Raw genomic sequence first — 26478 nt, 5'->3', positions numbered from 1 at the left:
ATGCTACAGTAAATATGTGCTAATTATGAATTAAGTAGGCTTAATAGATTCGTCTCGCGAATAAATCCTAGAGTTTTATAATTAGCTTATGTTTAGTATTTCTATTTGGTATCGAAATATTCGATATATTAGGGCTTATTATAAGCTCCTAGAATCCAAACAACCTCTTAGTCTTAAAAAATAATGTGGGTTTTGCAACGGGTACACAGCACGCACAACTTCAGCTTATGACCCATATGGATAAGAGGGTGTCCTTATAGTGGATCATAGTATAATACGGCTCCACGGGTCGTACCACGTCAGTTCGTCAGACATCTGAGTCGGTTTACTTGAGTTTACTTTTTTCGGCTTTATATTAGAGCATGTGTAAAAAAAATGATATCAGTTAGCCTAGATTATTTTACATGCAAATGGTTTTTATGTTAATCTCGTGAGACTGCCCATCTTCGAGTACTACCGCGTGAAAACAATAAATTCAAAATGCAAAAGTTGATAGCTTCTGACGAATTCACGCCGATTATCAAAAAGTATAGAAATACACATAATGGACAAATAATATTTCATGATCGGACTTTTTTTTCATGACACAATCATATTCCAGTGCTTGTTTAAATCCTATACGATCTTCAAACATGTCACACACAAATATCACATGTTTCCATTTCTCCGTGGTACCCATAGCACAAGGAGTTGATTCAACTGAAAAAATAAATGCGGAGTCGGCTTTCGGACAGATAGAAAGTGCGAATGTAGAAAAACCCAAACCACCCTACCCTTTTTCCTCTGCTACGCGGACACGCGGTCACACGCACCTCCCCTAGCAGGAGGACGGCCAGCACCCACCCTCCACGGGTCAACCACCCCCTCCTCTTCAAAACTCCCCCACCCGGCCACCTTGCTCAGTCCGCAACCCACCGCCAGGAAGGCTCGCGGCTCCCCGTCGACCCCGAGCGTCCGGCCGCGCGGCCCCTCCATGCGCCGCTGATCGCGCGCGCGAGTGATCAGGCCAGCTAGCCCAGGGAAGGACCGGAGCGAGGCGTCGCGGCTCACCTCAGCTCTGCCGCCGGCCGGCCGGCGGCTAGGTAGCTAGCAGCCATGTACTCGGCGAACCACTGGGGCGGGTCGTTCGAGATCGCCGACGGGGCGGCGGAGGACGACCACAGCCGCAACATGGACCTGGACCGCGGCGCGCTGTCGGCGCGGCAGCACCACGAGCTGGACGAGACGCAGCAGAGCTGGCTGCTGGGCCCGCCGGAGGCCAAGAAGAAGGACAAGTACGTCGACCTCGGCTGCGTCGTCGTCAAGCGCAAGGTCCTGTGGTGGGCCTTCTGGTGCGTCGTCGGCGCCTTCGTCCTCATCGGCCTCCCCATCATCATCGCCAAGGCCATCCCCCACAAGAAGCCCGGCCCGCCGCCGCCCGACCAGTACACCGAGGCGCTCCACAAGGCGCTCCGCTTCTTCAACGCCCAGAAATGTGAGTGCCACTGCTACTTTCGTCGATCTTCCTCTGCTTTGTGCTACGATGGATTCTTGAAAAAAAAAACAAAAATTGAATTTTGGCTACTCTGCTACTGATGCATCTTCGACGAACTTACTACCATGTTTGCTGATCGGCTGGAACCAGTGTTTTTCTTAAAAGCTGGCTGGAACCAGTGTGGATCTGCCATTTTTTCTACAATCTGATATTAATTCTTGTTGCCTTTAATTAGCCATCTTTGATCAGTCATTATCTTAAGCTCTTGCACTGTAAGATGTTGATGATCCAAAGCTGGAGAGCGATTGCAACCCCTAGGCCCTAGCTATCGCGCTCCACAGCTGTGTACAGCTGCAACCCCACTAGCGGAATGTTCTGTCCTGTTCTCCCTATCGCTACACCTTTGCAGAAAGTGACGGTCTGAATCTGATGTGGGGAGAAATCGCCCAAATCCCAATCGCTCTCGGCTGGAATCTCGGCACGTTCACTCACATGTAGGGCACCAACCAAGTTGATCCATTCTTTAACACAGCACCCAAAAAAAAAACTCGTCTTTATGATCTGGATCAAACGTGTGTACAGATCTTGCTGAATAGTTAGCCTGGATATCTTGCCGAATACTCGTACGCTGACACTGGTCTTTACCACCAGTGATCTTGTACTCTACCTGTAGATCTTGTTTGTATGCTAGTAGTATTTTCTATACTGTTCAAGATGCAGTACAGTGTTCCTACTGCTGTAAGTTCTTTAACATACAGATAAAGAAATGTGGGGAAATGGATACTGCTGAATTCATCTGACAGCATTTTGATCCCTCTTCTTCCTGACAGCCGGCCGGCTTCCGAAGAACAACGGCGTCCCGTGGCGCGGGAACTCCGGCCTGTCGGACGGCTCCGACGCCAAGGATGTCAAGGGCGGCCTCGTCGGCGGCTACTACGACGCCGGCGACAACATCAAGTTTCACTTCCCGATGGCCTTCTCCATGACGCTGCTCAGCTGGTCGGTGATCGAGTACAGCGCCAAGTACAAGGCCGTGGGGGAGTATGACCATGTCAGGGAGCTCATCAAGTGGGGCACTGACTACCTGCTCCTCACCTTCAACTCCTCTGCTTCCACCATCGACAAGGTCTACGCTCAGGTAACGAATACTGATCTGAATCCTCAAATGCTGAATTTCGCAGTTCTGAAATTTTTATCTTGTTCTGAAACTACGCTCCTCTAGAGTGAGCAATTTGTTCTTTTGAATAACAGATAAGAGGAAATGGGATATTGAGTTTTATATTTACCAACTAGTAGTTCATAGAAAAAATGCAGGGATTATATTGATCTAGGTCTCCAACTGGAAATTTAGCTCTCCAGTTTATTGACGGGCACACCTAACAACCTTTGACTCGCCACATGACTTTATCATTAGAGTATGGTTCGGCTTCCCAACACCTACATGTGCTTTAACTGGCCACGCCATGCTCCTAGAAGTAAAAAAGAATGGCCGCTTGCTTTGTCTGTTGTGTGATCCAGAACATTATTTTTTTAGCTTAACAATGATCTAGAACATGGCCGATCGCAACATGATATAACACTGGGAAAGTACCCAAATGCTAGTAAATGAAGAAGAAGTAACAGGAAGTGAAGTAACTTTGTTCTAATAACCTTGCCATCAGCCGAGGTGGATTCATAATCACGAGCTAAAAACAGTGAAGTGGTAATTACGGCAGCATCGCACTCTGTTATTATAACACTAGTATTGAAAATCTGACTTGGCTCACCAGGTGGGAGCTGCAAAGATCAACGGCAGCGAGCCGGACGACCACTACTGCTGGAACCGGCCGGAGGACATGTCGTACCCTCGCCCCACCATTGCCGTCAGCTCCGCCCCCGACCTCGGCGGCGAGATCGCCGCTGCCCTGGCCGCCGCCTCCATCGTGTTCCGCGACAACGCCGCCTACTCCAAGAAGCTGACCCAGGGCGCGGCCACCGTGTACAAGTTCGCGCGGCAGGCGGGGCACCGCACCCCCTACTCCCTCCGGCAGCCAGACATCCAGTACTACTACAACTCGACGAGCTACTGGGACGAGTACATGTGGAGCGCCGCCTGGATGTACTACGCGACGGGGAACACGAGCTACATCAGCTTCGCCACCGACACGCGGCTGCCCAGGAACGCCAAGGCCTTCCTCAACATCCTCGACTTCTCCGTGTTCAGCTGGGACAACAAGCTCCCCGGCGCCCAGCTGCTGCTGTCGCGGCTGCGCATGTTCCTTAACCCCGGGTACCCCTACGAGGAGTCGCTCATCGGCTACCACAACGCGACCAGCCTCAACATGTGCATGTACTTCCCGCGGTTCGCCGCCTTCAACTTCACCAAGGGAGGCATGGCGCTCTTCAACCACGGCAAGGGCCAGCCGCTGCAGTACGTCGTCGCCAACTCCTTCCTCGCATCGCTCTACGCCGATTACATGGAGGCCGTCAACGTCCCCGGCTGGTACTGCGGCCCCAACTTCATGTCCGCCAACGACCTCCGCGACTTCGCCAAGTCCCAGGTAAATTTCCATTATTATATTTCTTGGCTCAATTCTCGAAGGAGCTACTAGTTTAGTTAGTTCCTGACAACAATGGCGTCCGTTTGTTCCATGATGATGATCGAGCAGCTCAACTACATTCTCGGCGACAACCCGAGGAAGATGAGCTACGTGGTGGGGTTCGGCAAGAAGTACCCGCGGCACCTGCACCACCGGGGTGCGTCGACGCCGCACAACGGCGTCAAGTACTCGTGCACCGGCGGGTACAAGTGGCGCGACACCAAGAAGGCGGACCCGAACGTGCTCACGGGCGCCATGGTCGGCGGGCCCGACCGGAACGACAGGTTCAAGGACTCGCGCAACTCCTACGGCCAGAACGAGCCGACGCTGGTGGGGAACGCCGGCCTCGTGGCGGCGCTGGTGGCCATCACCAACAGCGGCAGGGGGGTCGGCGTCACCGCCGTGGACAAGAACACCATGTTCTCCGCCGTGCCGCCCATGTTCCCCGCCGCGCCGCCGCCGCCGTCCTCGTGGAAGCCGTGAGGGAGAGCGAGCAGCTGGTGGTGGACCGGACGTTTAGTTTCAGCCGGGGTTGCATCATGCCCCGATCGGTACGGTGGTGGTTCGTTTGGTCATACGATTTTTGGTGATCACGCACGCAATTCTTTTGTACAATACCACGTTAACTTGTAAGCAAACGCTGTGGACGGTGGCATGCATCACGCGTGGCCTGTAGATGTTTTATGCACAATCGATTACGGTCAATGAATGGAAAAATACATATCTTCTCAAATATCACTTACCTATTTACTACCATTTACCTCCAGCAAACTGCAAGAATTGTAAGCAAACGGCACTACGGCATTGTAATGCTGCTGGCGGCTTCAAAAAGAAAAAAAGCCATTTGCACGTTTGTTTCCATCCATTCCAATGGCCATCAGTCGATACAGATGCAAGTATGCGTTGCAATTGCAAACACTGAATAATTCAGCTTCCCCTGTGCTAGCGACCATGGTGCCATGTTCATTTGTTTTTCTTGTTTCCTCTTGCACTGAACTTCTGCGTCATGTTGTATCAGACTAGCTGCAATTCTTTTCTTCCTTTTAATAAGTTGTTTCTCTGCCCTGAGCTTCATAATAAACCATCATGAGATCGGGCAATCAGCCCTTTCCTACTTATACAAAATGCACAATCTTTGAGATCAGGGCGACAATCGACTGAAACTCTGCTTGCTGTCAATTTGTTGCCGGTTTCTGAAAAAAAAAGTTTCAGTTCAGACAAAATCAGTTCATTTTGATTCCAATCCTGCCGCACTCGATCATAATCGTTGCAACACTTGCAGCCCTGTGCATCTGAAAAACTGGAGAAAGAGAGCGTGCAAGTACCATCTACCATATCCCCCCCGACTCGCACGCACATGGACTGGCCATTGCGATCCGCCGTAAACGTTCCCTGCGCCGCCGGCGTACACGCGTGGCATCGTCACCGCCCCTGACCTGAAGCACGACCAAGAGCCCCAGCAAGCTCTGCCGCGTTCCAACAGCACCACCTCCGCTCAGCCGCGGTGCGTCGGGCCTACGCGGACGCGGCACCGCCTCTGCCCAGCGGCGGTGCGCTTGGTCTTCCGCGAGCAATACTGCTCCCGCTGCCCACCTACCGAGTTCCAGGGCTCTCGGCTCCTCATCTTGTGTTCCCTCGCCATCTCCCAGCTCACCAATCGGCGGCAATGGACTGGGGTTTGAGCTTCTGGCAGGGCGGAAGGCGGCGGCGGACTGACGGCCTAGGAAGGGGTACTTTGAAAACAAATGTTCAGAATAAGGTGTTTTATGAAAATAATCGGATCGCGATTATTAATTTCGATCCAAAATAGGGGGTTATTTGTATATTATTGAGGGTGCTTTTGCAAATGTTCCTGCTGGCAACATAAGATGAACTCGCGCGCCGCCGCCGACCTCCGCTAGCCTCTCCGGCTGTGGTCGCCGCCAAGGATGGTGGTGGGACCCGCAAGGCCGCAAGATCTGATGCCCTCTCGTCATCCTACTGGCTACCACGCTATTCGCTAATGGCCAGCCTCGCCGCTGTCTTCCGGCGAACTTTCCGTCTCCGGCCTTGCGAACCGGAGCCAGCGTTTCTTCGATTCTTCAAGAAGCCTTGGCACCTGCTTGCGCTCTCGCCCTTGAGCGTGTGAGTGTGCCAGCCATGGATCATGGCGACCAGTTAGCTTAATTACCTAGCCGATCCGCGCCTTCAAGATATGACGCACTCTGCACAGCTTACTGCTTACCGCTTGTACATATGCTACCGTGGTGGCGGTCAGGAGATGTGATCGGAGACGCTGATGGCGCCATGGACTAGAACCATGAGAAAATTGCAAAAATGGGACTTGAAACAACAAGCTTAGCATATTTGCCATTCCAAACATTGCCATCGTAAAAATAGGGATCCAAACATCAACCACTTGATTATACTGTCATTTGGTGTATTTTCCCTCCTTTCTTTTTTTTTCTCATGTATTTGGGGTGTGAAATGTCCCTTTTGCCCCTCCTTTTTTTTTTGCACCGCACCACGTCGGTTTGTTTCTTTCTCCCCGATCGCTGGTCTCCCCCGATCCTAATCGCCTAGGGCCGGCGCCGGTGCCATGGAGGATCCCCTGCCCGACCAGCCAGCACCGGGCCCCACTGCCGCCGCACTCCTGGCCGCCCCTAGCCGCCGCGGGCCTTGGCCCGTGGCCGCACTTGCCCCTGGCCGAGCAAGCCCCTCACCGCCGCTGCCTCATGGCCGAGCGAGCCCCTGGCCGCCGTCGGCCTTGGCTCCTGGCTGAGTCAGGCAGCGCCGGCCCTGCCTGAGGCCGCCGGCTCAGGAGGAGCCCCCTCAACAATCCTCATCCAGGCTTCCTCCGGTAAGATCATTCTAGGCGGCGGCGGTAGCCTGCCTGCCTGCTTGCACGCCCAGGCGACGATAGCAGTGAGCCTGCCCAGCCCAGGCGGCGGCCAGCCTGAACGGAAGGAACCGACGTGAGGTGCAAGAAAAGCAAAGAGGGGTAAAAGGGATATTTCACGCACCAAATACATAAGAAAGAAAAAAGAAAAGAGAGAAAATACACCAAATTACAGTATAATCAAGTGGTTGATGTTTGGAGTCATATTTTTACAATGATAATGTTTGCAATGGCAAATATGCGAAGCGCATTGTTTTGAGTCCTATTTTTGCAATTTTCTCGTAGAACCATCGGCCAGTGGCATCCGGTCTGTTCGCTCTCCACTTCACCTAATTGAACCATAAAATTAGAGAGGATCGTGTTCTACAATCTGAAATTACAATGGGAATGAGGAGCTATTATTTTGTTGTTTTATTCTTTGGATTTATTTAAGCCAATTGTGGATATTTGTATCATGATCTGCAGTATATAGATAATTAACGCTGCTACTATTCATATCACTTAGATTCTGCTCCTACTATCTGTTTTGGGGGGCCTTATAGTAACGTTTGTTGCTCTTTGAATTTCTTCAGCCAAAGTGTTGCTTCTTGACTTCTTCTTCTTCAAAAAAAGTGTTGCTTCTTGTACTTTATGGAATGGACCTAATTGCTTTTGTCTGTTGCTTGAATCATGATCTGCACCATCTATGACAAATGGAGCTATTTTTCTCTGTCTTCTGGCCAAACTTGGATCCTCGAGAGTCGTTTACATAGTCCAGACCTGAACACATGAACAATCTAGGAGTTGTCTCCTGCATTTCCTGAAATGTTCAGACTTTCTCTAGTTCAGTCTTCACACGTGAGCATTCCATGTCTAATTGTGCACTTAGGTTAGTACTACTGTCATTGCAAAATCTTTCAGGCCAGGGCACAGGGCGCTATTCTTTTGTTGTTTTATTCTTCGAATTTATTTAACTAAGCGAATTGTTGATATTTGTATCACGGTCTGCAGTTTAGATAACTAACGCTGCTATCTGTATGACCGAGATTTGGTTCATGAAATACATGCCTGAACACGTGAACAATCTTTATACTTCTCTTCCGCATTCGCTGAAAGAAATGCTCAGGCCTTTTATCTTCACACCTCAACATCGTCTAATTGGTAAGCCTTCAGTTACTATGGCCAAATTTGAATCCTCGAGAGTTGTATAAAAAGTTTAACTCTGAATACATCAACAAGTTGGGAGTTCTGCATTTATGAACATCCCATGCTCAATTGCGCAGTCAGGTTGCTACTCTTTGAGCAAAATTCAGTTTAGATGCGTCTCTTGCTTCTCTGGCAAGTGCTCTATCTGTAGAATTCTTTGAGCAAATGCAGTCTTTGAACTTGTAAATGCAGTCCTTGAGCAAAATTTAGTTTAGATGTAAATCGTGATGATAACTTTGCAACATTTACATCCGTGCGCATCAGATATACTGGAGCAAGAGATCTTGCACATGGTCTGGCAATTGCAATCCGTCGTTGATGTTCCGTGCGCCGCCGCCGACCTGGCGTACAGTCATGGTATTGGCACCGACCGTTACCAAGCAGGACATGCCAAGAACTCCAGTCCCCACCCCACCGTCGCCATGCTCTGCCTCAGTGCCTCTCCTCTCTCAAACTCCTCGACCCGTGGACACGCACCCAGCGTCAATCCCCTCTATTCCGCCCGCTCTCCTCCAACATCACGGTGCGTCAGGCCTACGCGGATGCGGACGCCGTGGTCGAACGCCGCCTGCCCGCCTCCGGCAAGCCGGCTCGCATCGTCGCTACTCGGTATCACTACGCGAGCGCTCTTGGTGGTGCCACCCGCCTACGGAGTTCCAGGGCTCCTGGATTCTCATCCTGTGTTCCTCGTCTTCTTCCAGCTTGCCAGCGCCCATTTGCTCTCGGTGCGGACACTTTCTTCTTCCTTCTCATGTCGGCTTCGTCACGGCTGCTCAGGACTCGTGGGTTCGAGCCATTCGACGGGTACAGCTAGCAGAGCAGAAACTGTGGGGTGGGGATTTGAGCTTCCGGCGGGGACGAAAGGCGCCGGCGGCGAAGGGCCGGAGGATAAGGGAGATAATGACAGACGAGCCAGGGGGTACTTTAAAATAATTATTGGAAACAGGAGTCTATTTGCAAATATTCGGATCGCGATTATTAATCACGATCCAAATGAGGAGGCTACGAGTAAATAACAGGAGCTGTATGCATGTAATCGGATCGCGATTATTAATCGCGATCCAAACTAGGGGTTTTTGGTAAATTATTGAGGGTGCTTTTGCAATGTTCTTGCCGGCGACATAGCAACGAACTCGCGCCGCCACCAGTGACCTCCGCTAGCCCCTCCGGCCGCGGCCAAGCATGCAGCTTGGCGAGGCGACGCCCAGGGATGGCGGTGCTTACTACCTGTACCGTGCAGATGCTTCCGTGGCGGCGGCCAGGAGGTGTTGATGGTGAGCAGGCCAAGAGGTGGTCAGTGAGGCTGATGGCGTTGTCGACCCAAAGCCCCGGCCAGTGGCAGCCGGACAGGCATCATGATGGAAACATTCAGCGTGGATCCGTCTGAGAAAAACAAAAGCTATTAGAAAAGAGTGAGGTGTTGATATTTGTACCAGAAGCTATTAGAAAAGAGTGAAGTGTTGATATTTGTATCAAGATCTACGGTATGGATAACTAACGGAGCTCTTTGTTTCACTGAGATTTGGTTCATGAAGTACATGCTGGACAAGTGAACAATCTTTAGACTTCTCTTCTGCATTTACTGAAACAAAATGTTCAGGCTTTTATCTTCACACATCAACATCGTCTAATTGGTAAGCCTTCTGTTAATATGGCTAGTGCACAGAGCACAGTCATGAGACCAGAGTAGCACAACAACAAGCGCGTTCCCTGAAAGGCTGAAAATCTGCAGCTCTGCAGTGTCTAATTGTTTCAGTTTGGACCAAGTCATTTGCATGTTTGTTTCCATCCATTCCAATGGCCACAACTCGATACAGATGAGAGTATGCATTGCAAACACTGAATCATATGAGCAGCGGTGACCCAAGGGGAGACGACAATAGCAATCCGCTCACTCTGTGCCCCCCTGTTAAAATATGTTTCTTACCACATAAAAAGGCATAGCTTTTAAACTAAACAACCAAACCAAACTCCAATTACATCATTGTATTTCTTACGATATAATCTTTAAATCAAGATTAACATTAAAATATGTTTCATTAGTGTTAAATGTGGAACAATTTAACAGTGAAGGTGGGACAATTTGACCGTAAAGGTGGAACAATTTGACTACAAAGAAGGAACAATTGTTCCACCCTCGAAAATAAGAAATTATTCTAGAACACAGAAAATGCTGCTATAAAAATTGTTGTGAATAAAAGATAAAATCCTCATAAGATAGTAATTGAACAAAATAAAAATGGTCTAAAACAAAATAATTTTTTTCTAAAACATATCATCTAAATATGGTCGAATATGGTATAGTTTTCATAATTAGAAATATAATGGTGTAAATAGAATTTGATTTGTCTAATGAATTTGCAATCTACAAATTTTTTTCTAGAATCCTATGTCGCACGGAATCTATCCATCCAATCCTATGCAGAAAAACGAAAAAAGAAACATCCAGTGATGTTACATCCCTTGTGGGCCGCGAAAGTGCACGAATTTGGCCTGCCCGTCTGCTGCTTTCTGCGACGCGCGAAATCCCAGTCGCACGCGCGACGTCTATTATTGCCGCCGCCTCCGGCCCTCCCCCCGTCCGCCGACCGCTTCCCTGACTCGCAGTCGCAGGCTTCCACTTCCGACTTCACTGACTCGCAGGCGAGAGCGAGACGCTCGATTTCTTCAAAAAAAAAAAAAAAGAGCGAGACGCGCGAGCGTCTCCTCCCCCAGGCTCCAATCGGCGACATTTTCACGCGAGCCGCGCGCGACGCGACGCGACGCGAGTACGCGACCACCCCACCCCCCGCGGCAGCCCACCACCTCCTCCCCGTCCTCCCCTCGCGCGCCCCGATCCAACCCCGTCCCCGCCACCAGCGCGGCCGCCGCGAACGTGGTCCGACGCCCGGCCGATCTCCCCCGCCACAGCCAAGGGCCCCCGGTGAGTGAGCCCATCCCCCACGATAGGTTCCTTCGACCTGGCCGCGGCTTGTTTTTATCCTTGTCCCTCCCCATTCCTCTGGGACTCCATTGGTGCTGTGCGCGGGCGCTTTGCTTGGCACTCGGCTAGTGTATGTATCGGCGACTTGGGTCGCCGCCTGCGATTCCCTGGAGGGCTTGTTTCGGTCGAGTGGTCCCGATCTCGGGCAAGGAATGGTTTGACCAGGCGTGAGGCGCGGTCCGTGGTTCGTGTTCGTCCTCGCTGGATACCTGGCATCATAAAATTTTATGGTTAGAGATGCCACGGATAAGGCGCAGCGTCCATATAAGACCATAACGACAGCATCCGTGATTCGGTCATGTTGTGAATTTGTTGATATCTCACGCTTTCTTCCTCCCAAATTTGATTAGCGAGATGCTCACAAATGCTTTACCATTGCCTACCACGAACACTTCTATAGTTCTATGACGAGTGCTATTGGCGTGTCACCCTCGAAATTTGTTGAGTCTTCTGAAACTGCTATTGCTATCGTAGCTTTGGATTCAGATTCCTTTAAGTGTTGTAAAAGAGGCGTAGAATGCAACTTCAGGATGCTGTCTTATTTGTAGAATGTTTGACTAAGTTGATTTTAGGTATGAATAGTAAATTTGCCTCGCTTGCCTGATATAAGTATTTTTTTTTCATTTGCCAAGCAAGAACCACATTACGTTCAGGTGGTGCTTTTCCCTTTGCTGATTCCACAATAAACTGAGAACGAGTGCGATTTTTCGCAACACAGACCCATCTGGATTTTAGACAGGGAAAATGAGGTGACAGCCACGCTCAACATGTTGAGTAGTATCTTGGGTCATAAATCGGGTTCAATGGTCTAACAGGATCCGATCTGCATATCATCAGACTTAAGATTTTAGTATCGTTCGAAGTTTATATGTGATGTTGATTATTTTCTATTTTCAGAATTTGTTTGCTCCGTGTAGGATTCATAATTCTATTGGCAGAATTTGGATGGCCCTTGTCGAACTTACAGCTTAGTTATTTTGTGATAATTGTAATGTACAAGTATGTTTCTAAGGATTTTGAACCATTGGTGCTACCACGCCATGGATGCTATATATTTTCCATTGCCAAACTTAATGTTATTCTTTTGTTGCATGCACTTGCATATTAAGATGTGGTGATGCCATAACCAGAGGTTTGCCGTATTTCAGGTCCTACCTCAAAAGGCATGATCCTGGCATTTCCTTGAGAAAAGGAGCAACTGAGCAAAAATGGCCTCGAGGGCTATCATCAGGAGGCGGAAGGACATTCTCCGGCACACTAATGTGCCTATTTTATCCTCATTATCCACTAGCACAACTGGGCAAGGAAAATTTGGATGTGAGGTTGACCAGAGATCTGTATATTTGTTTTCAGAGGACAGCTTAGCTTATTCTGATCATGCTAAGGTGCAGTATACTTTGAGTAACCGAAATCTTTGTGGCCTCAGTAGTGGTTTCACATGTCGCCCAACTTGTGGGGTTTCTCTTTCCGCTTATGGCTCTAGAGCACAAAACTTTGTATTCCCCTTGGGAGTCAGGTGGTTCCTCCAGTCAGTCCGCACCACATCAAACACAGCTGGCCAACCTCAAGTTAATATTATGGGCAAGCAGAATGAGGATGATAAGGAGAAGCAACAAACAAAGGAGGCCTCCCCAGAAGAATGTGATCAGGCAGTGGAAGGATTAAGCACTGCAAAAGCAAAGGCTAAAGCTAAGCTGGAGGAAGTGCAAAAGACTGACCAATCAATCATGCAGAAGTTCTGGGCGAAGCTTCTGGGTATTGGCCCTGCTTTGAGACTTGTTGCTTCAATGAGCAGGTCTCTGTTCCCCTCTTGAAATTAAAGCACCGCTGTATCATTCTATTTTGATGGATAGTTTTTTGTCTACCTTTTCAACGCTTGACATATATTTGTTTTTGTGGGTTTAAGAGCTGATTGGGCTGCAAAGTTGAAGCATTGGAAGGATGAATTTGTTTCTACACTGCAGCATTATTGGTTGGGCACTAAGCTTCTCTGGGCAGATGTTAGAATCTCATCAAGACTGTTAGTCAAACTTGCTAGTGGAAAGAGCCTTACAAGGCGAGAGAGGCAACAGCTCACACGTACAACAGCAGATCTGTTCAGACTAGTACCTTTTGCTGTCTTTATTATTGTTCCGTTCATGGAATTCTTGCTGCCAGTGTTCCTCAAGTTGTTCCCAAACATGCTGCCATCCACTTTCCAGGACAAGATGAAAGAAGAGGTATTGGCCCAGATCAATCAGGCTGTCTTGTCAACAGAATTACTAAATGCTGACATGATTCATCAACACATTTATTTTCCTATATACAGGAGGCGCTAAAAAGGAAACTGAAAGCAAGGATGGAATATGCAAAATTTTTACAAGACACTGCAAAAGAAATGGCAAAGGAAGTACAAACATCACGTAGTGGAGAAATGAAACAGACCGCTGAAGATCTGGATGAGTTTTTGAATAAGGTATCAACTTCTTACACGCTGAGTTGGTAGTTTCAAATTTAAAACACATACCACTAAGTGCTTTAGTTTTTGCCTATTGGTGATATACTCAAATTTGCAACTAGGTTAGGAAAGGTGGACATGTCTCCAATGAAGAAATTTTGAACTTTGCTAAGCTATTTAATGACGAGCTGACTTTGGATAACATGAGCAGGTTGGCGCTTCATATACTTGATCCCTTAATAATACCAGATGCCTGATCAACCTTTCTTTTGCAGACCTCGGCTAGTAAATATGTGTAAATACATGGGGATCCAACCTTTTGGTACAGATCACTACTTGCGATTCATGCTTCGAAAGAAGCTACAAGAGTATGTATTCCAAATACCTCGGCATGTAAATGTCAGGGAAGGGAAAAGATGATCGATGATCTGATTGTGTGCAAATTTCTAGTTCATCTTTAAGAGTAAATTCGATTGCATCATTAAAATTTGAGCATTAGCTACTACAGATGTGAGCCTCTTGCATTAAGATCAACTAGACACATTTCATTGTTGCAATTTTCTGTTACATCCTATCTTCCTGTACATCTGCAGTGCACTTATGTTTATAAGTTTATGTCTATGTTTTCAGCATTAAGAATGATGACAAGATGATTCAAGCTGAGGGTGTGGAGTCTCTTTCTGAATATGAGCTTAGACAAGCTTGTCGTGAACGAGGCCACCTTGGTTTGTTGTCAACCGAGGAGATGCGCCTAGAGGTTTGCTCAGTGCTACTTGCACATCCGAGTTTTTTTTATTCGACACCGCATTACTACATCAGATTCCAAATACTATTTGTCGTGTCTAAGAGAAATTTTGCTAAGTCGGACACCTGATCCGAGGTTTGCTCAGTGCTTGTGTCCCAATTGCTAAGTAGATAAGGTTATTAAATAAATAAAGCATACCAGGTGATCTTTTGGGGTGCCTTGGTGGTTCAACAGATGTTATGTATTCACGCTTTAGTAGTTTGGTTTATTAATTATGTTGAGCGCTGAGAGTCAAATCCCTATGATGTTTCACATGTGTTTTACATAAAATTTCTTGTCACATTCACCTATTGAGATGCATCTCATGACCCTGTCTTATAAGTTTTATTGCTATAAATAACTGCTACTGTCACATGAGGTAAAATGTGTATCAGGTTATATACAACTTATTTGACGAATTCTTCTTTTGCTAAAAAATGTGTTACTGTGCATTGAAAAGTTTGAGATTAGACAATGACATTAATCCTTGAGATATAGTAGGTGTCTTTAGTTTTCTATCTAATGATTAGATGGGTATTTTGCAAGAAATTGTGTCTGCTTCAGTTCATTATTCTAAGCACTTCCTTTCTGTTCAGCTCAGAGACTGGTTGGATCTATCACTCAATCATTCTGTGCCGTCATCTCTTCTAATACTCTCAAGGTAATTTTGTTGATAAATGTCCCATTGTGTATTGCTTCTATTCAAATTCTCATGTGGTTTTAAAATCATGTCAGAGCTTTTACCATGTCTGGGAAAATGAAACCTGAGGAGGCTGTTGTAGCAACCTTATCTTCTCTGCCAGATGAAGTTGTCGATACAGTTGGGACTGTACTGCCTTCTGAAGATTCTGTTTCGGAGAGGAAGAGAAAATTGGAATTTCTGGAGATGCAAGAGGAACTTATCAAGGTACTATGGAGTATAAACATGGCTAATCCAGGAGTGGTCTAATCCCTGTACTCTTTCCATTCTTCTATCTTAAATGAAATGACGCGCAGTCCTCCTGTGCTGTTCGAGAAAAAATAAACATGAATTACTCAAATCCATTTTACATGAGGAGTCTGGACATCTCTACCCTTAAGCAGGGCTGTAGGGGCGAGTATCATAAAACGCTGCCCTTCACTGTTCTTTATGCCAAATATTATTGGGGAAACATGAAAGTATTCTCTAGCAGGCATGGCTTACATAGATTGTCGCTATTATCTCTTTCTTGTCTGCATTATCAAACTCCCTGGTCCATGAATATTGTCCTTTTCTATATTTGGAAATACTTTTCAAGTGAAATAAATATTTTAAATTAAGGTTTAGCATGAGTTTACATATCTTGCCACTATCACTTCCATCTAACAGCTGCATAAGTTATTAGTCATATCGTTTAGTAATGAAATAATTTTTGTTCACTGTAATTACGTCCCCAACTTGTAGCTGTATAGTACCTTTTTTGTTTTTGTTTTTCTTTATGTAATTCACTTGTCCAGTTTAATATTTAAGTCACCTATCCTTCTATGTATACTCTTTGGCTGAAGAATCAGCATAGTTGTACAACTTTTCTGAATCCCACTATGTGATAATTCAATGCCATGTTGTCAACAATAAATTGTTATTGATGCTTTTGCATTCTGAATAATAATCAGGAAGAGGAGAAAAGGCAAGAGAAAGAAGAGAGGGCAAAATTGGAGGAGCCAAAAGCTATTGAAGAAGATTTGGCTCTGAAAGAAATGACCGAGCCTACTGCTAGGGAGGAAGAGGAAGTAAAGAAAGCTAAAACACATGATAAGAAAGAGAAACTTTGTAATATCAGTGAAGCATTGGCTGTGCTTGCATCTGCTTCTGTATGATCAAGACACTTTCTTTGTTACTAATATTACAATCCTGTATTTCGAGGGAAAACAAAAACTTGCATTAACATCAACCCTACCTTCTCCTATGTTGCAGTCCGTTACCAAGGAGCGCCAGGAGTTTTTAAGCCTTGTGAACAAGGAGGTATGACTCGATGTTGCACTGAACATTTGCACACTGTTTATTTGCATAAGTTAATGTCGGACCCCACTCATGTTGAATACAGATAGAACTATACAACAACATGCTTGCGAAGGTGGGAACAGATGGTGAAGAAGAAGCCAGGAGAGCATACAGGGCTGCTAGGGAGGAATCAGACCAAGCTGCGGAGGCAGCTGTGGGAGAAAAGGTTTCTTCAGCATTGATAGATAGGGTAAGGAGTTCTTTTCTTCATCTAAATCTTCACAAGTTGATATATTCCAGCTAAAACTTATACTAGGAAATATCCTTTATCTTCAAGAAAAATATGTATTGATAACTGTAAATAACTATATCAGTTAATCAGTAATCAGAACAGCTTGAAAGTACACGAACTGTTGGCTTGCACAGAGAATTCCATCATATTTGTAGAAATTTCACTTGGTAGTTGTGAGCTCCATTTATTAGCGTATAAATTGTAATAAACTTTTCAGATTTGTAAAACTGTCAAAATTTGTCACTAGATAGATGTAATCAACCACACCCATTGTTCAACGTCGTAAGTTGTTTGTTTCAGCATATCAAGTTAAACCATATGATTATAGGAATGTAATAAACACCAATGGACTTCTAGAAGCAAGTTGTTGTGGGCATTTCTCGGCAAGAAATACTCATGCAAGAAGAAGAAACCAGCATCCACTAATTGAGCTCAGTTTAGTTGCTTGGTTGTTACTTGTTAGTCGATTGGAGTTTGTTAGCTTGAGGTTAGCCGAGATTGTTAGGGTCGACTCTCTAAATATGAGATCGGCAGAACATGAGATTAATCAAGGGAATTATCTAGTCCACTTAATCAAGTGTGAACACGCCTTGATCTCCTTGCCTATTACTAGCACGCATACAACCATAGCAAAGAAATTGCTGCAAATTACTTCCTAGATAGATTGAAAACATGTAGATACCGCTATGCTGCTATAGCATCTGTGTGTTATGTACTAGTCAGTGCTGACTACTTTGTCAGCTTTATTTATTTGCAAGTAAATGATAAAAAATATGCAAATACCGTTGTGATGTTATCGTTCAGAAGTTTTATATTGGTTGAGTATAAGCCTATCCATGTGCAATTCATTTTTTCCGCATTTCAGGTTGATGCTATGCTTCAAAAGTTAGAAAAGGAGATTGATGATGTTGATGCTCGAATTGGCAATCGCTGGCAGCTGCTGGATAGGTAGGCTCATTCCACATGCTTTTAAGTTTTACTTTGAATCACATAATGTGTTGCGCACACCAACAGAGAACTGTGGCACATGCCAACACTGTGCACAAATTTATTTTTTCTGGTCATTAATATGTTGATTTCTTTGCAGGGACCGCGATGGCAAAGTGACTCCTGAAGAGGTAGCAGCAGCAGCAAATTATCTCAAAGACACCATAGGGACAGAAGGTGTCCAAGAGCTTATCAGCAATCTTTCCAAAGACAAGGGTGCTTACATTCAACCTTACTGTATCATATTGGTGAAAAGGATATGGCATATCTTCTGTTCTGCTATATCGCTAAGCCTTTTATGTTTGTGCCTTGCAGAGGGGAATATCCTTGTGGAAGACATCGTGAAGCTGGCATCACAAACAGAGGAAAACAATGGACATAAAGAAGTGCCTCGATGATGTGAACAGCAGGCACATTCTTGGCTGTTAGAACTCAGCGGTCCATTCATTTTCGAGGGAACTGACCCAGTGAGCTCATGGCAGTTTCATTCGTAGATCAAAACTTCAAAAGGCAAGACGGTCACTTTTTGTTCCGACTGGCTGGTGCTGAGAAAGTTGTCCAGTAGCATAGCTTGCTGTTACTGTATGGCGTTACATTCATACAGTTTTTTGTTTTTATAACATACATTCAGAGTTAGCACCGGTGCTGCCAATCACCAGGTAGAGGGATTCTTGAGGTAAAATGGCAACTGAAATTTAAAAAGGTTGCCATGGAAATGGAAATAAGCTCATGGAGCAGTTCGACCTTTATCCATAATATAAATAAAAGTGTAGGCACTGAGTAAGCGTATCAGTGTCTGGTTTAGTTTCATTGCTATTTGAATGAGAATGAATTAGTTTTGCAGTCTCAGTTTGTAAATTTGTTGTTAATGGTGATGGATATGCACACGGACACGAGCAAATAAGGACGAAAAACGCTCGTCTTGGTCGAGTATATTCATACTTGAGAAAGTATATCAGATGTACAAAAGGCAGGTGATCCATCTATACAGCTTCAAACTCCCATCTCTGTTCAAACGCACCCTCGTCTACCGCTGCGAAGTATATTCATCATAAACGCTATCTTATCATCTTATGCAAGCCGATCTTATTTTGGACAGCTTGACAGCAGGCATCAAGGACTTAGTTGCCCGTGATTAAGCGGCACTAGTGGTTTAATGAACTTTCTTTCTGTCCCACTCCCGCACAAAGTAGTATATTCATCATAAACCCTAAATATTGGATCCTTATGAGAGGTTAAAGTTTTTTTTTAAAAAAAACAAGGCTGTGTTTTTCCCCTTAAGGAATAGGCTTAGCTTTTATTTTATTTTTTTTTTTTGAAAGAGAGTTTTTTTAAGTCGGAACAATCGTGCGATAGCATCCATACACCACTGCGGACCGGCGGATCGTAGAACCAGCGGCTCAGATTAAACCACTGGCCCACAAAAAAGGATACTCCTTCCTTTCTCCCTGTGCGTCTCTCCTCGGTCGCCTTATCGCCATCATCCAGAGTCATAACTCACGGCAGAGGCGCGTGCCACCAGACCAGTCGAGAGGCAGAGAGAAGGGGATCTCCACTCGCCGCCGCGGCTCCTCCCCTTCGGGTTCCAATCTGGGCTCGCCGGGCTCGGCGGCGAGGGAGACGAGATGGGGAAGAACCAGGCGTACAAGGCGATGCAGCGGTCGCGGCTGGGCTCCTCCTCCGGCGCGCCCGGCGCCGCGGACGCCCCCGAAGACGGCATGGTCGGTCCCTTTCCTCCCCCGTTTTCCCCCTCCCCCCTAGCAGATCTCTGATTGCCCCCTGCCCTTCTGAGCTCCAGGGCCGCGACCCATCCTGATCTGATGATTTCCGCGGCGGTATTAGACATAGTATGCTATTATTCGATAGAGTATCTGTTCAGAGAAATTTTTGTTAACCCTCCACCAACCCACCCACCCCTCTCCGAAGGAAAAAAAAAGGGAGAGAACTTTGGCTAACGAGGGCCGTCGCAGACGGACGGTTCATTTCATTCTCCAGAGTGGCATGCGGCGCGCCTGGCCAGCCTCAACAAGACGCACACCGTCACCTGGGAGGAGTTCAAGAAGAAGCAGAAGGTACGGTGGCACATCCACATCACTTCCTTTGCATTAGCTTCTTTTGAAATATTCCTTTGCATTAGCTTAAGTGCGTGTCTTGCTTGCACGGCTTACGTTCCTACACTCCAATAGTAAGTGTTTCCACATGCTCCCACAGTGCTGAATCATCTTTGCCTTGCGTTGGTGATCCTAATTTGCTCATCTAAGCTTGGAAACGCATATTGCCTTTCTAGCTCATATGATAGACTAATAATGTAGGAAAGCACAATTAGTATGGTTGGAGAATTACAACCTGGAGTTTACACTAGCTGCCGGTACATGTTCGTTACCTATGCCATTCAATCTATGGTCACCTCTCTTTTAGCTTGCAGACTACGGTTCTTCATTGTTAGACATTGTCACACAAAGTAAATGCTACTTTCACGCATCATTGCTTGAATCAACAGTATTCTACCATAATATTCTAGCAGGCCATTTTCCTTGATTGACGTGTAAATTTGGTTTGGATAATGCAAATTTTGAATTTATTCTAGTTCTTGGCTGTAGTGTTCAGGTAGACAAACCTTATTCCAAAAAGACCAATCTATGCCTTTTCAACAATTGTCAGCTTTTCTGCATTCAGTGCCACTAAACATATGGTGACTGTTCATGTTGACAGAGCATGTGTAGTTACTTCAAGATTGTACTGTAATCATCAAAGGGTTTTATCAGTACTAATGTAGTTATTCCTGATATTCTTGGTCCCTTTTAGGAAGATGAACTGAAAAGGGGTGAGCTGGAGGCTGACAAAGATAAAATGATGAGGGAGTACAGAGCTCAACTGGATGCAGAAAGAGCTCTGAAGCTAGCACATGGAAGAAATCACTCTAGGTCAGACTCAAAATCATCTTCTTCCAAGAAAGGTAAATGGGCAACATGCAAGATGATGTTTCCTGCAGTCTTGTGCATTAGACTCTTAATCATTCCATTATTCTCCCGTTTCTTAAATTTATTTCATATTTAAGATGGATATTCTGAGTTCTGACAAAGAATTCTGAAAACAGAGAGAAAGGATAAGGATGCAAAGAAAAGAAGTAAAAAGAAGAGAAAGGTAAACTCAACTTCTGATCTGCTCACTTATGGATATCATTGTTACGATTTCACCCAATGTTTTCCTAGACGCAAAACGGTAGACGAACGGCGAGGTGCCGTTTAGAGTTTAAACGTGTTTAGACGTGTTTAGACGGAATTAAACGGCCTAAACGGTTTTATACTGTAGCACAATTTTCAGCAAGATTAAGTAGATTTGTACTAACCTTTTGTGAAGTAAACATGAACCTTTTGATATCCTCCCAACTTGAGACATGTACCTGGAAAAAAAAGGGAGAATTGTTAGTAAGTGGCATGTATACTTGTACATTTCATCAAGATAAAACAATATCAAATATGCTCACTTCAATGATGACAAACAGAAAATAACATAGAAAATGAATGAGGGACACATCGAACATCATCCACAATGCATAAACGTAGATAGTTCTTAGTTCATAATTCTTACAAACCAAACACCACATTGAATATAGCATATCATGGTTCTTAGAAATAAAGCAATAGTTCTTAATAAACGATGAAGATAAATAGATAGTGCTAAAGCTTAAAGCTTAGCCCATCAACCGTCACTGTCTTCCTCCCCCTCTTGCTCATATCCAGTTGTGACCACATTATCTTGATCAGACTCAAACTCAATATCTTCCTCATTTATCGGTTCTTCATCACTATCGGACTTGGGTTCTTCTTGAACCTCTCTTGCATGAGCCAATCTTGCACTCTTACGGAGTTTTGTGACCTCCTCAGCACCACATGTGTCAGCAATTAATTTCCATGTCAGACCTGTAACAGGCTCAACATCAGTCCCTTCTTCATCTGCACCTTGAACCATCCATCCTTGAGCAAAGGTTGCATCGGTTGCTACAAGAGGATCTGCCTGTTTATTCTTTTTGGCTTTATTTTTTCTCTTTGCATGAAGATGATTGAATCTAACAAAGACAAGTTGTTCAACTCTCTCACATGTGAGCCTATTCCTTTTCTTTGTATGGATCTACAATATATTAAAATCATTAGAGTGGCTGAAAAAACATGACACATGCTGAATTGAACATGCAGACTTACCCCTTCAAAGCAGCTCCAATTTCTTTCACAACCTGAAGCACTTGATGTCAAAGAGAGGATTCTAATAGCAAACTTCTGCAGTGTTGGAACTTGTGTTCCATAATTTGACCACCACTTAGCTGCACAAGAACAAATGTTAAGATTTTATAGTTTACACAACAGCCAACAATCAAATTTGATGCAAATAACTTAAATACCTGGACTGAAATCATAATCCTTGCAGCCAGCCTGAGCTACCTTTTTTCCAAAATGTCCAACTTTATCTTTAAACTTGTGAAAGTCATCATTGAGCACTTGATTCTGCTTGTCATAATCACCATGGTAGAATGTTTCAACAGCTGCAATAAAGCCATCCATGACATGCTCACTGTCAAAGATGGAGGGCTTGTTGTAGCTATAATAGGGATTTAAGCAATATGCAGCCATGTGAATAGGACAATCCAATCGATTCTTCATTTTTCCATCCACAACTTCTATGATACTCTTGTACAAACCAGTCCCAGTCTTGTCCACATTTCCTACAGCCATCCTCATTTCTTCCTTAGCCTTAAGAATTTCACCATATAGCCAAGCCATTGATGGTTTAACGTCCCCATCAACCATGCGAAGAACTTTAACTAATGGCTCAAATACTCTCAAGCAAAGACTAACACCATTCCAGAAAGTAGGCTTCACCAATGTGGCTGTGGCTAGTACACCTTTAGTGCTTTTCTTGACATGGCTAATTTTCTCCCATTCCTCACTTTGAGACATCATCCTTAGCTGATCTTTCTTCTCATACAAGCTTTGCAAAGTTAGGAAGGCTGAGGCAAATCTGGTCACACCTGGCCTAATTATGTCTCTCTTCTTTGTGAATTTCCTCATCAAAGACAACGTATTGTGGTGAGCATAAATAAATATGGTTAGATCTTTTGCTGAATCAAGTATGGTCTTGAACTTTTTCATCTTCCCAATTCCTTCAAGCATCAAGTTTATAGTGTGGTTGGCACATGAACTCCAAAATATATGGGGTCTCTTGATATAAAGCAGATCCTTGGCTGCCATATTATTTGAAGCATTGTCTGTGACCACTTGCACAACGTGTTCCGCCCCAGCCCCAAGCTTCTCAATAAACCTGTCCACAAACTCAAAAATGAATTCCCCTGTGTGTGACTCAGCTGAGACTTCCATTGACTCAACAAAAGATGTTCCAATGCAAGAATTCACACACAAGTTCATGATGCTCCTCCTCTTTTGATCTGTCCAGGCATCAGTCATAATAGAGCACCCAGTTCTTTTCCATTCTTGTGCATGATCTGCAACCATCTTCTTTGTATCTTCCACTTCCTCATGCAGTAGTTTCTCCCGCAGCTCATGTTGATAAGGCTTCTTTGCACCTGGCCCAAAGCGGCCAGCAGCTTCCAACACTTGGTCAAACTCATCACAATTTATCGCATTGAAAGGTATTCCTGAAATTAAAGTAGAAGGTTAGTCCCTTCAAAATTCAGCAAACACATCAATAAGATATAACAAGATCCAACCAAAAATAATCCATTCACCTTGCACATACATCCATCTTGCAATATATCTCTTCAACTTGTGCAATCTTTCTTTCATTAGATGTTCAGAAATTTTTTGCTGGTGAAGGTTTCTTTGTGTGGAACACAAAGAACTAGAGTGAAGAGGCATTGTGAACTTGTCCATAGGACCCACTGCCCGTGGTTCAGAGCTGCCAAGGTCATCAAGGCCTGTGCCATCATCTGTGTCCATATCATCCGCAACGGCATCTCTAACCTCTTGTTTATCTGATAGCCTAGCCATTTTAGCTTTCCTGGAATCTTCAATTGCTTTCTTGCACTTCTCTCTATCCTCTGGAGTCGCATTGGGGCATGCCCGGACTTGCCCTTTTATGCCAGCAATATGTAGCTTGAGCCTATAAATCCCAGCCTTGACAACCATACTACATAGATTGCATTTTATCACATTCAAGTCAGCTGGATTCACAAGAATTCCATACTCCCACCCTATGTCATCGGAATTCCTCTTAAGTGGTGGCTTGTCCACTGGCGTAGAGGATGGATTGGAGGCAGCGGATGACATCCTGCAGGTGAGCATGCAAGCAACAACACATCAATAATAAGGAGCAAGAACATCAGGGGTAAGAACTACAATCAGACCTACAACTACACTAATATATGCTGGATCATCAAACTGGACTGTCAGGGGCAAGAACTATTGAGTATCTCTTTTACAATTGAGGGTACACTAGTATAAATATTGAGCACCTCTTTTACATCGTACAAAATTTACCTTATCATCTTTGCCATTTGATTTTCATTCGTTATTTCATTGGTTTTTGTACTTTCAGTTTCTCCAATAGCAGGTAGTAACAAATTTTCAGCTATGTAGGAGTAAACCTGGTGTGTAAGTGTCATTAAGTGATAATTTATCAACAAATAATATTCAGTAAGTGATATGGAACTAAGTGTCTAAGTCTACTGATAAACAATAGGGGGGAAAAGGTTGCCTTTACAAAAAGCTAAAGGAGCACTTTCCGCCTTTATAGCTACTACGTTTAACAATGTGGAGCTAGAGTAATGTGGCCTTCCTGGTCAGCCACTAACTCATGCTTATCCAAAGCATTGCACTTCCTAATTTTGAAGTGTAAAGTAGAATGTCCCTCCATCTACTTAAATCAGCTCCTGATACGATGCTATTGAAGTTGACAAGATTTCTGTTTCATGCAAGTAGCACTCTCAAGTCTCAACTAAACTATCCTTAAATATACAGAGATAAATTCAAAGACCATCTACATGTACTTGGTGGATGACTGTTTCCACTAGGACTGTGAGGAAATCACTACCACCTATTGTGGATAAGCATTATAAAGCTTCACTGAAGATTAGTTCAACATATCCATTGCAAGGGAGAGGAGCCGTACCTGGCAATGGAGGATCCCTGCCTCCTCCGCGCCGAGCCCCTGCCTCGTCGGCGCCGCGCCCCTTCCTCCTCCCGCGCCGCGCCCCTCCCTCCTCCGTGAGGCGCCCCTGCCTCCTCCTGCGCCGCGCCCCTGCCTCCTCCGCGCCGCGCCCCTTCCTCCTCCGGCGCCCCTGCCTCCTCCGCGCCGCGCCCCTTCCTCCTCCGGCGCCGCGCCCCTCCCTCCTCCGCAGCCGCGCCCCTCCCTCCTCCTCCGCGGCCGCGCCCCTCCGTCCTCCTCCGCGGCCGCGCCCCTTCCTCCTCCTCCGCGGCCGCGCCCCTTCCTCCTCCGGCTCCTCCTCCGCGGCCGCGCCCCTTCCTCCTCCGGCGCCGCGCCCCTTCCTCCTCCTGCGTCCTCCTCCTGCCGGGCGAGCCCCTGCCTCTGGCCGGCGAGCTGGGCGACGGAGAAGGGAGCGAGACGAGCGGCGGCTGGGAGAAGGGAGCGGACGAGCTTCGGCTGGGAGAAGGAAAAAGGAGGGCGTGCGTGCTAGCTTTTGGGCTAGCCCGCCAAAGACCGTTGCGTCTGTGCCTTTCCCGCGCCCCAGTCCAACGCCTAAACGGAGCACTAAACGCCCAAAACGCCGTTTAAAAACGTACCGCAACCGTTCCGTTTCGGCCGTTTCAGCCGTTTAAACCCCCGTTGACCGTTTACACAGGTCAACCGTTTTTTTTCCGCCCAGGCCCTAAACAGAACGTTAAGGCCGCGTTTACCGTTTAGACGGGTTTAAACGGCCGTTTAATTACGTTTAGGATAACAAAGATTTCACCTAATGTAAACATATATAAATTTGGGATATTACTTCCCTAGAAGAGTTGGCCTAACAAAACAAAAGATCATACCACCAAAATGAGTCTCATGAGCACATTTGCTTACTGCGATGTTTTAAATTTGTTTGATATGCTCACACTTACATTTATAACAGCACAGAAGTTCTTCGGAGTTTAGTTCCAGCTCATCATCAGAATCATCAAGCAGCGATGATGAGGACAGAGGTTCAAGGAAGTCCAGATCACGGTCAAGATCAAAGAGAACAAAGAAGGACTCGTCATCAGAATCATCAAGCAGCGACGATGAGGACAGAGGTTCAAGGAAGTCCAGATCACGGTCGAGGTCGAAGAGAACAAAGAAAGAAAAGAAGCAGCGGTCAAGGTCCAAGCACGCCGGCAGTGATAGTGAGGGAGAAGGCCCAGTTCGCCTCTCTAAATTCTTTGGGAAGTAAAGGCATGGATACTGTACCCAAGAGATGCCTCAACCGATTAGATTACTCCTGGAATCAATTTGAATCATACATCAGTGGATGTGGATGTACCATTGAATTCAGAAACTTCGGAATGTTCGAGAGTTCCGGTTACCATGATGTTGAAGAGAGTGCTATGAACTATTGGAGGGCTCGTTTAAATTTGTGTGGTGTCATGCGACTTGTACGCAGCGTGCAAGTCAATTGTTCTAAATTGTTGTGCCTAGGATTTGGTGCCGGTATTTGAAACATTGGTAATTCGAACTGCTATGTTTTTTACTTCAACTTCAAAGCCCTTGCTTCCTTTGTGTGTTTCAGGTATTGGCCGGGCCGGCTACCTCAGCGAGGAAGCACGTGCCCATCTGTAACAGATTATGCTCTCACAGAAGGTGCTTGCAGATAGTTTGTTTTTGGACCTTGAATAGTAAGCCACAGGCCAATCTTCTGATATACGGCTATAATTGCTATTGCTCTAAACAGGGCCGTTGCTAGAGATAGCTCCACCATCCTACTACATACCCGTA

The 26478-nt window shown here is 45.7% G+C and overlaps 4 protein-coding genes across 7 annotated transcripts; 3 read left to right on the top strand and 1 right to left on the bottom strand.

Annotated features, from left to right (window-relative positions):
* Positions 1 to 784: 784 nt before the first annotated feature.
* LOC112900121 (endoglucanase 12) lies at positions 785 to 4791 on the top strand. The gene is made up of 4 exons (XM_025968868.1): positions 785 to 1474; positions 2305 to 2612; positions 3244 to 4014; positions 4123 to 4791. Exons 1-4 carry the CDS (start codon positions 1096 to 1098, stop codon positions 4534 to 4536), a joined length of 1872 nt encoding a protein of 623 aa, XP_025824653.1. The 5' UTR covers positions 785 to 1095; the 3' UTR covers positions 4537 to 4791.
* Positions 4792 to 10876: 6085 nt separating this feature from the next.
* LOC112901065 (mitochondrial proton/calcium exchanger protein-like) lies at positions 10877 to 18446 on the top strand. 2 transcript variants are annotated; one of them, XR_003230239.1, is made up of 16 exons: positions 10877 to 11039; positions 12248 to 12894; positions 13006 to 13318; positions 13408 to 13554; positions 13659 to 13747; positions 13812 to 13904; positions 14167 to 14293; positions 14917 to 14981; positions 15056 to 15227; positions 15953 to 16150; positions 16254 to 16301; positions 16384 to 16530; positions 17438 to 17520; positions 17660 to 17775; positions 17875 to 18262; positions 18328 to 18446. XR_003230239.1 is itself a non-coding variant. In XM_025969895.1 (15 exons), the coding sequence occupies exons 2-15, from the start codon at positions 12308 to 12310 to the stop codon at positions 17955 to 17957; spliced, it is 2268 nt and encodes a 755-aa protein (XP_025825680.1). In that variant the 5' UTR covers positions 10877 to 11039; positions 12248 to 12307; the 3' UTR covers positions 17958 to 18408. The 2 variants fall into 2 exon arrangements, 1 of the variants encoding a protein (XP_025825680.1); XM_025969895.1 differs by having other exon boundaries at positions 17875 to 18408.
* A 581-nt stretch (positions 18447 to 19027) lies between these two features.
* LOC112899847 (serine/arginine-rich splicing factor 6) lies at positions 19028 to 26257 on the top strand. 3 transcript variants are annotated; one of them, XM_025968483.1, is made up of 5 exons: positions 19028 to 19280; positions 19530 to 19631; positions 20365 to 20515; positions 20657 to 20749; positions 25477 to 25502. In XM_025968483.1, the coding sequence occupies exons 1-5, from the start codon at positions 19185 to 19187 to the stop codon at positions 25485 to 25487; spliced, it is 453 nt and encodes a 150-aa protein (XP_025824268.1). In that variant the 5' UTR covers positions 19028 to 19184; the 3' UTR covers positions 25488 to 25502. The 3 variants fall into 3 exon arrangements, with proteins under 3 accessions (XP_025824268.1, XP_025824269.1, XP_025824267.1); XM_025968484.1 differs by lacking the exon at positions 25477 to 25502 and adding an exon at positions 25645 to 25805 and having other exon boundaries at positions 19030 to 19280; positions 20657 to 20703; XM_025968482.1 differs by lacking the exon at positions 25477 to 25502 and adding an exon at positions 25640 to 26257 and having other exon boundaries at positions 19041 to 19280; positions 20657 to 20703.
* LOC112899846 lies at positions 21350 to 22942 on the bottom strand. The gene is made up of 2 exons (XM_025968481.1): positions 21959 to 22942; positions 21350 to 21880 (listed from the first exon to the last, which is right to left on the bottom strand). The coding sequence occupies exons 1-2, from the start codon at positions 22929 to 22931 to the stop codon at positions 21561 to 21563; spliced, it is 1293 nt and encodes a 430-aa protein (XP_025824266.1). The 5' UTR covers positions 22932 to 22942; the 3' UTR covers positions 21350 to 21560.
* Positions 26258 to 26478: the final 221 nt, after the last annotated feature.

This window comes from Panicum hallii, chromosome 7 (genome assembly GCF_002211085.1).
Source record: "Panicum hallii strain FIL2 chromosome 7, PHallii_v3.1, whole genome shotgun sequence".
Classification (NCBI taxonomy): Eukaryota; Viridiplantae; Streptophyta; class Magnoliopsida; order Poales; family Poaceae; genus Panicum; species Panicum hallii.
The sequence above is the reverse complement of the archived record's forward strand: the minus strand, read 5'-3'. Positions and strand labels throughout refer to the sequence as shown.

Excerpts from the sequence above, each read along its gene's own strand:
- LOC112901065 (XM_025969895.1), top strand. The coding sequence starts at position 12,308 with ATGGCCTCGAGGGCTATCATCAGGAGGCGGAAGGACATTCTCCGGCAC. Across the intron at positions 12,895-13,005 it reads CTTGTTGCTTCAATGAGCAG|AGCTGATTGGGCTGCAAAGT; the intron begins GTCTCTGTTCCC and ends TGTGGGTTTAAG. Across the intron at positions 15,228-15,952 it reads TGCAAGAGGAACTTATCAAG|GAAGAGGAGAAAAGGCAAGA; the intron begins GTACTATGGAGT and ends AATAATAATCAG.
- LOC112899847 (XM_025968482.1), top strand. The coding sequence starts at position 19,185 with ATGGGGAAGAACCAGGCGTACAAGGCGATGCAGCGGTCGCGGCTGGGC. Across the intron at positions 19,281-19,529 it reads ACGCCCCCGAAGACGGCATG|ACGGACGGTTCATTTCATTC; the intron begins GTCGGTCCCTTT and ends GGGCCGTCGCAG. Across the intron at positions 19,632-20,364 it reads AGTTCAAGAAGAAGCAGAAG|GAAGATGAACTGAAAAGGGG; the intron begins GTACGGTGGCAC and ends GGTCCCTTTTAG.
- LOC112899846 (XM_025968481.1), bottom strand. The coding sequence starts at position 22,931 with ATGGAAGTCTCAGCTGAGTCACACACAGGGGAATTCATTTTTGAGTTT. Across the intron at positions 21,881-21,958 it reads GGATTATGATTTCAGTCCAG|CTAAGTGGTGGTCAAATTAT; the intron begins GTATTTAAGTTA and ends GTTCTTGTGCAG.
- LOC112900121 (XM_025968868.1), top strand. The coding sequence starts at position 1,096 with ATGTACTCGGCGAACCACTGGGGCGGGTCGTTCGAGATCGCCGACGGG. Across the intron at positions 2,613-3,243 it reads TCGACAAGGTCTACGCTCAG|GTGGGAGCTGCAAAGATCAA; the intron begins GTAACGAATACT and ends TTGGCTCACCAG. Across the intron at positions 4,015-4,122 it reads GCGACTTCGCCAAGTCCCAG|CTCAACTACATTCTCGGCGA; the intron begins GTAAATTTCCAT and ends ATGATCGAGCAG.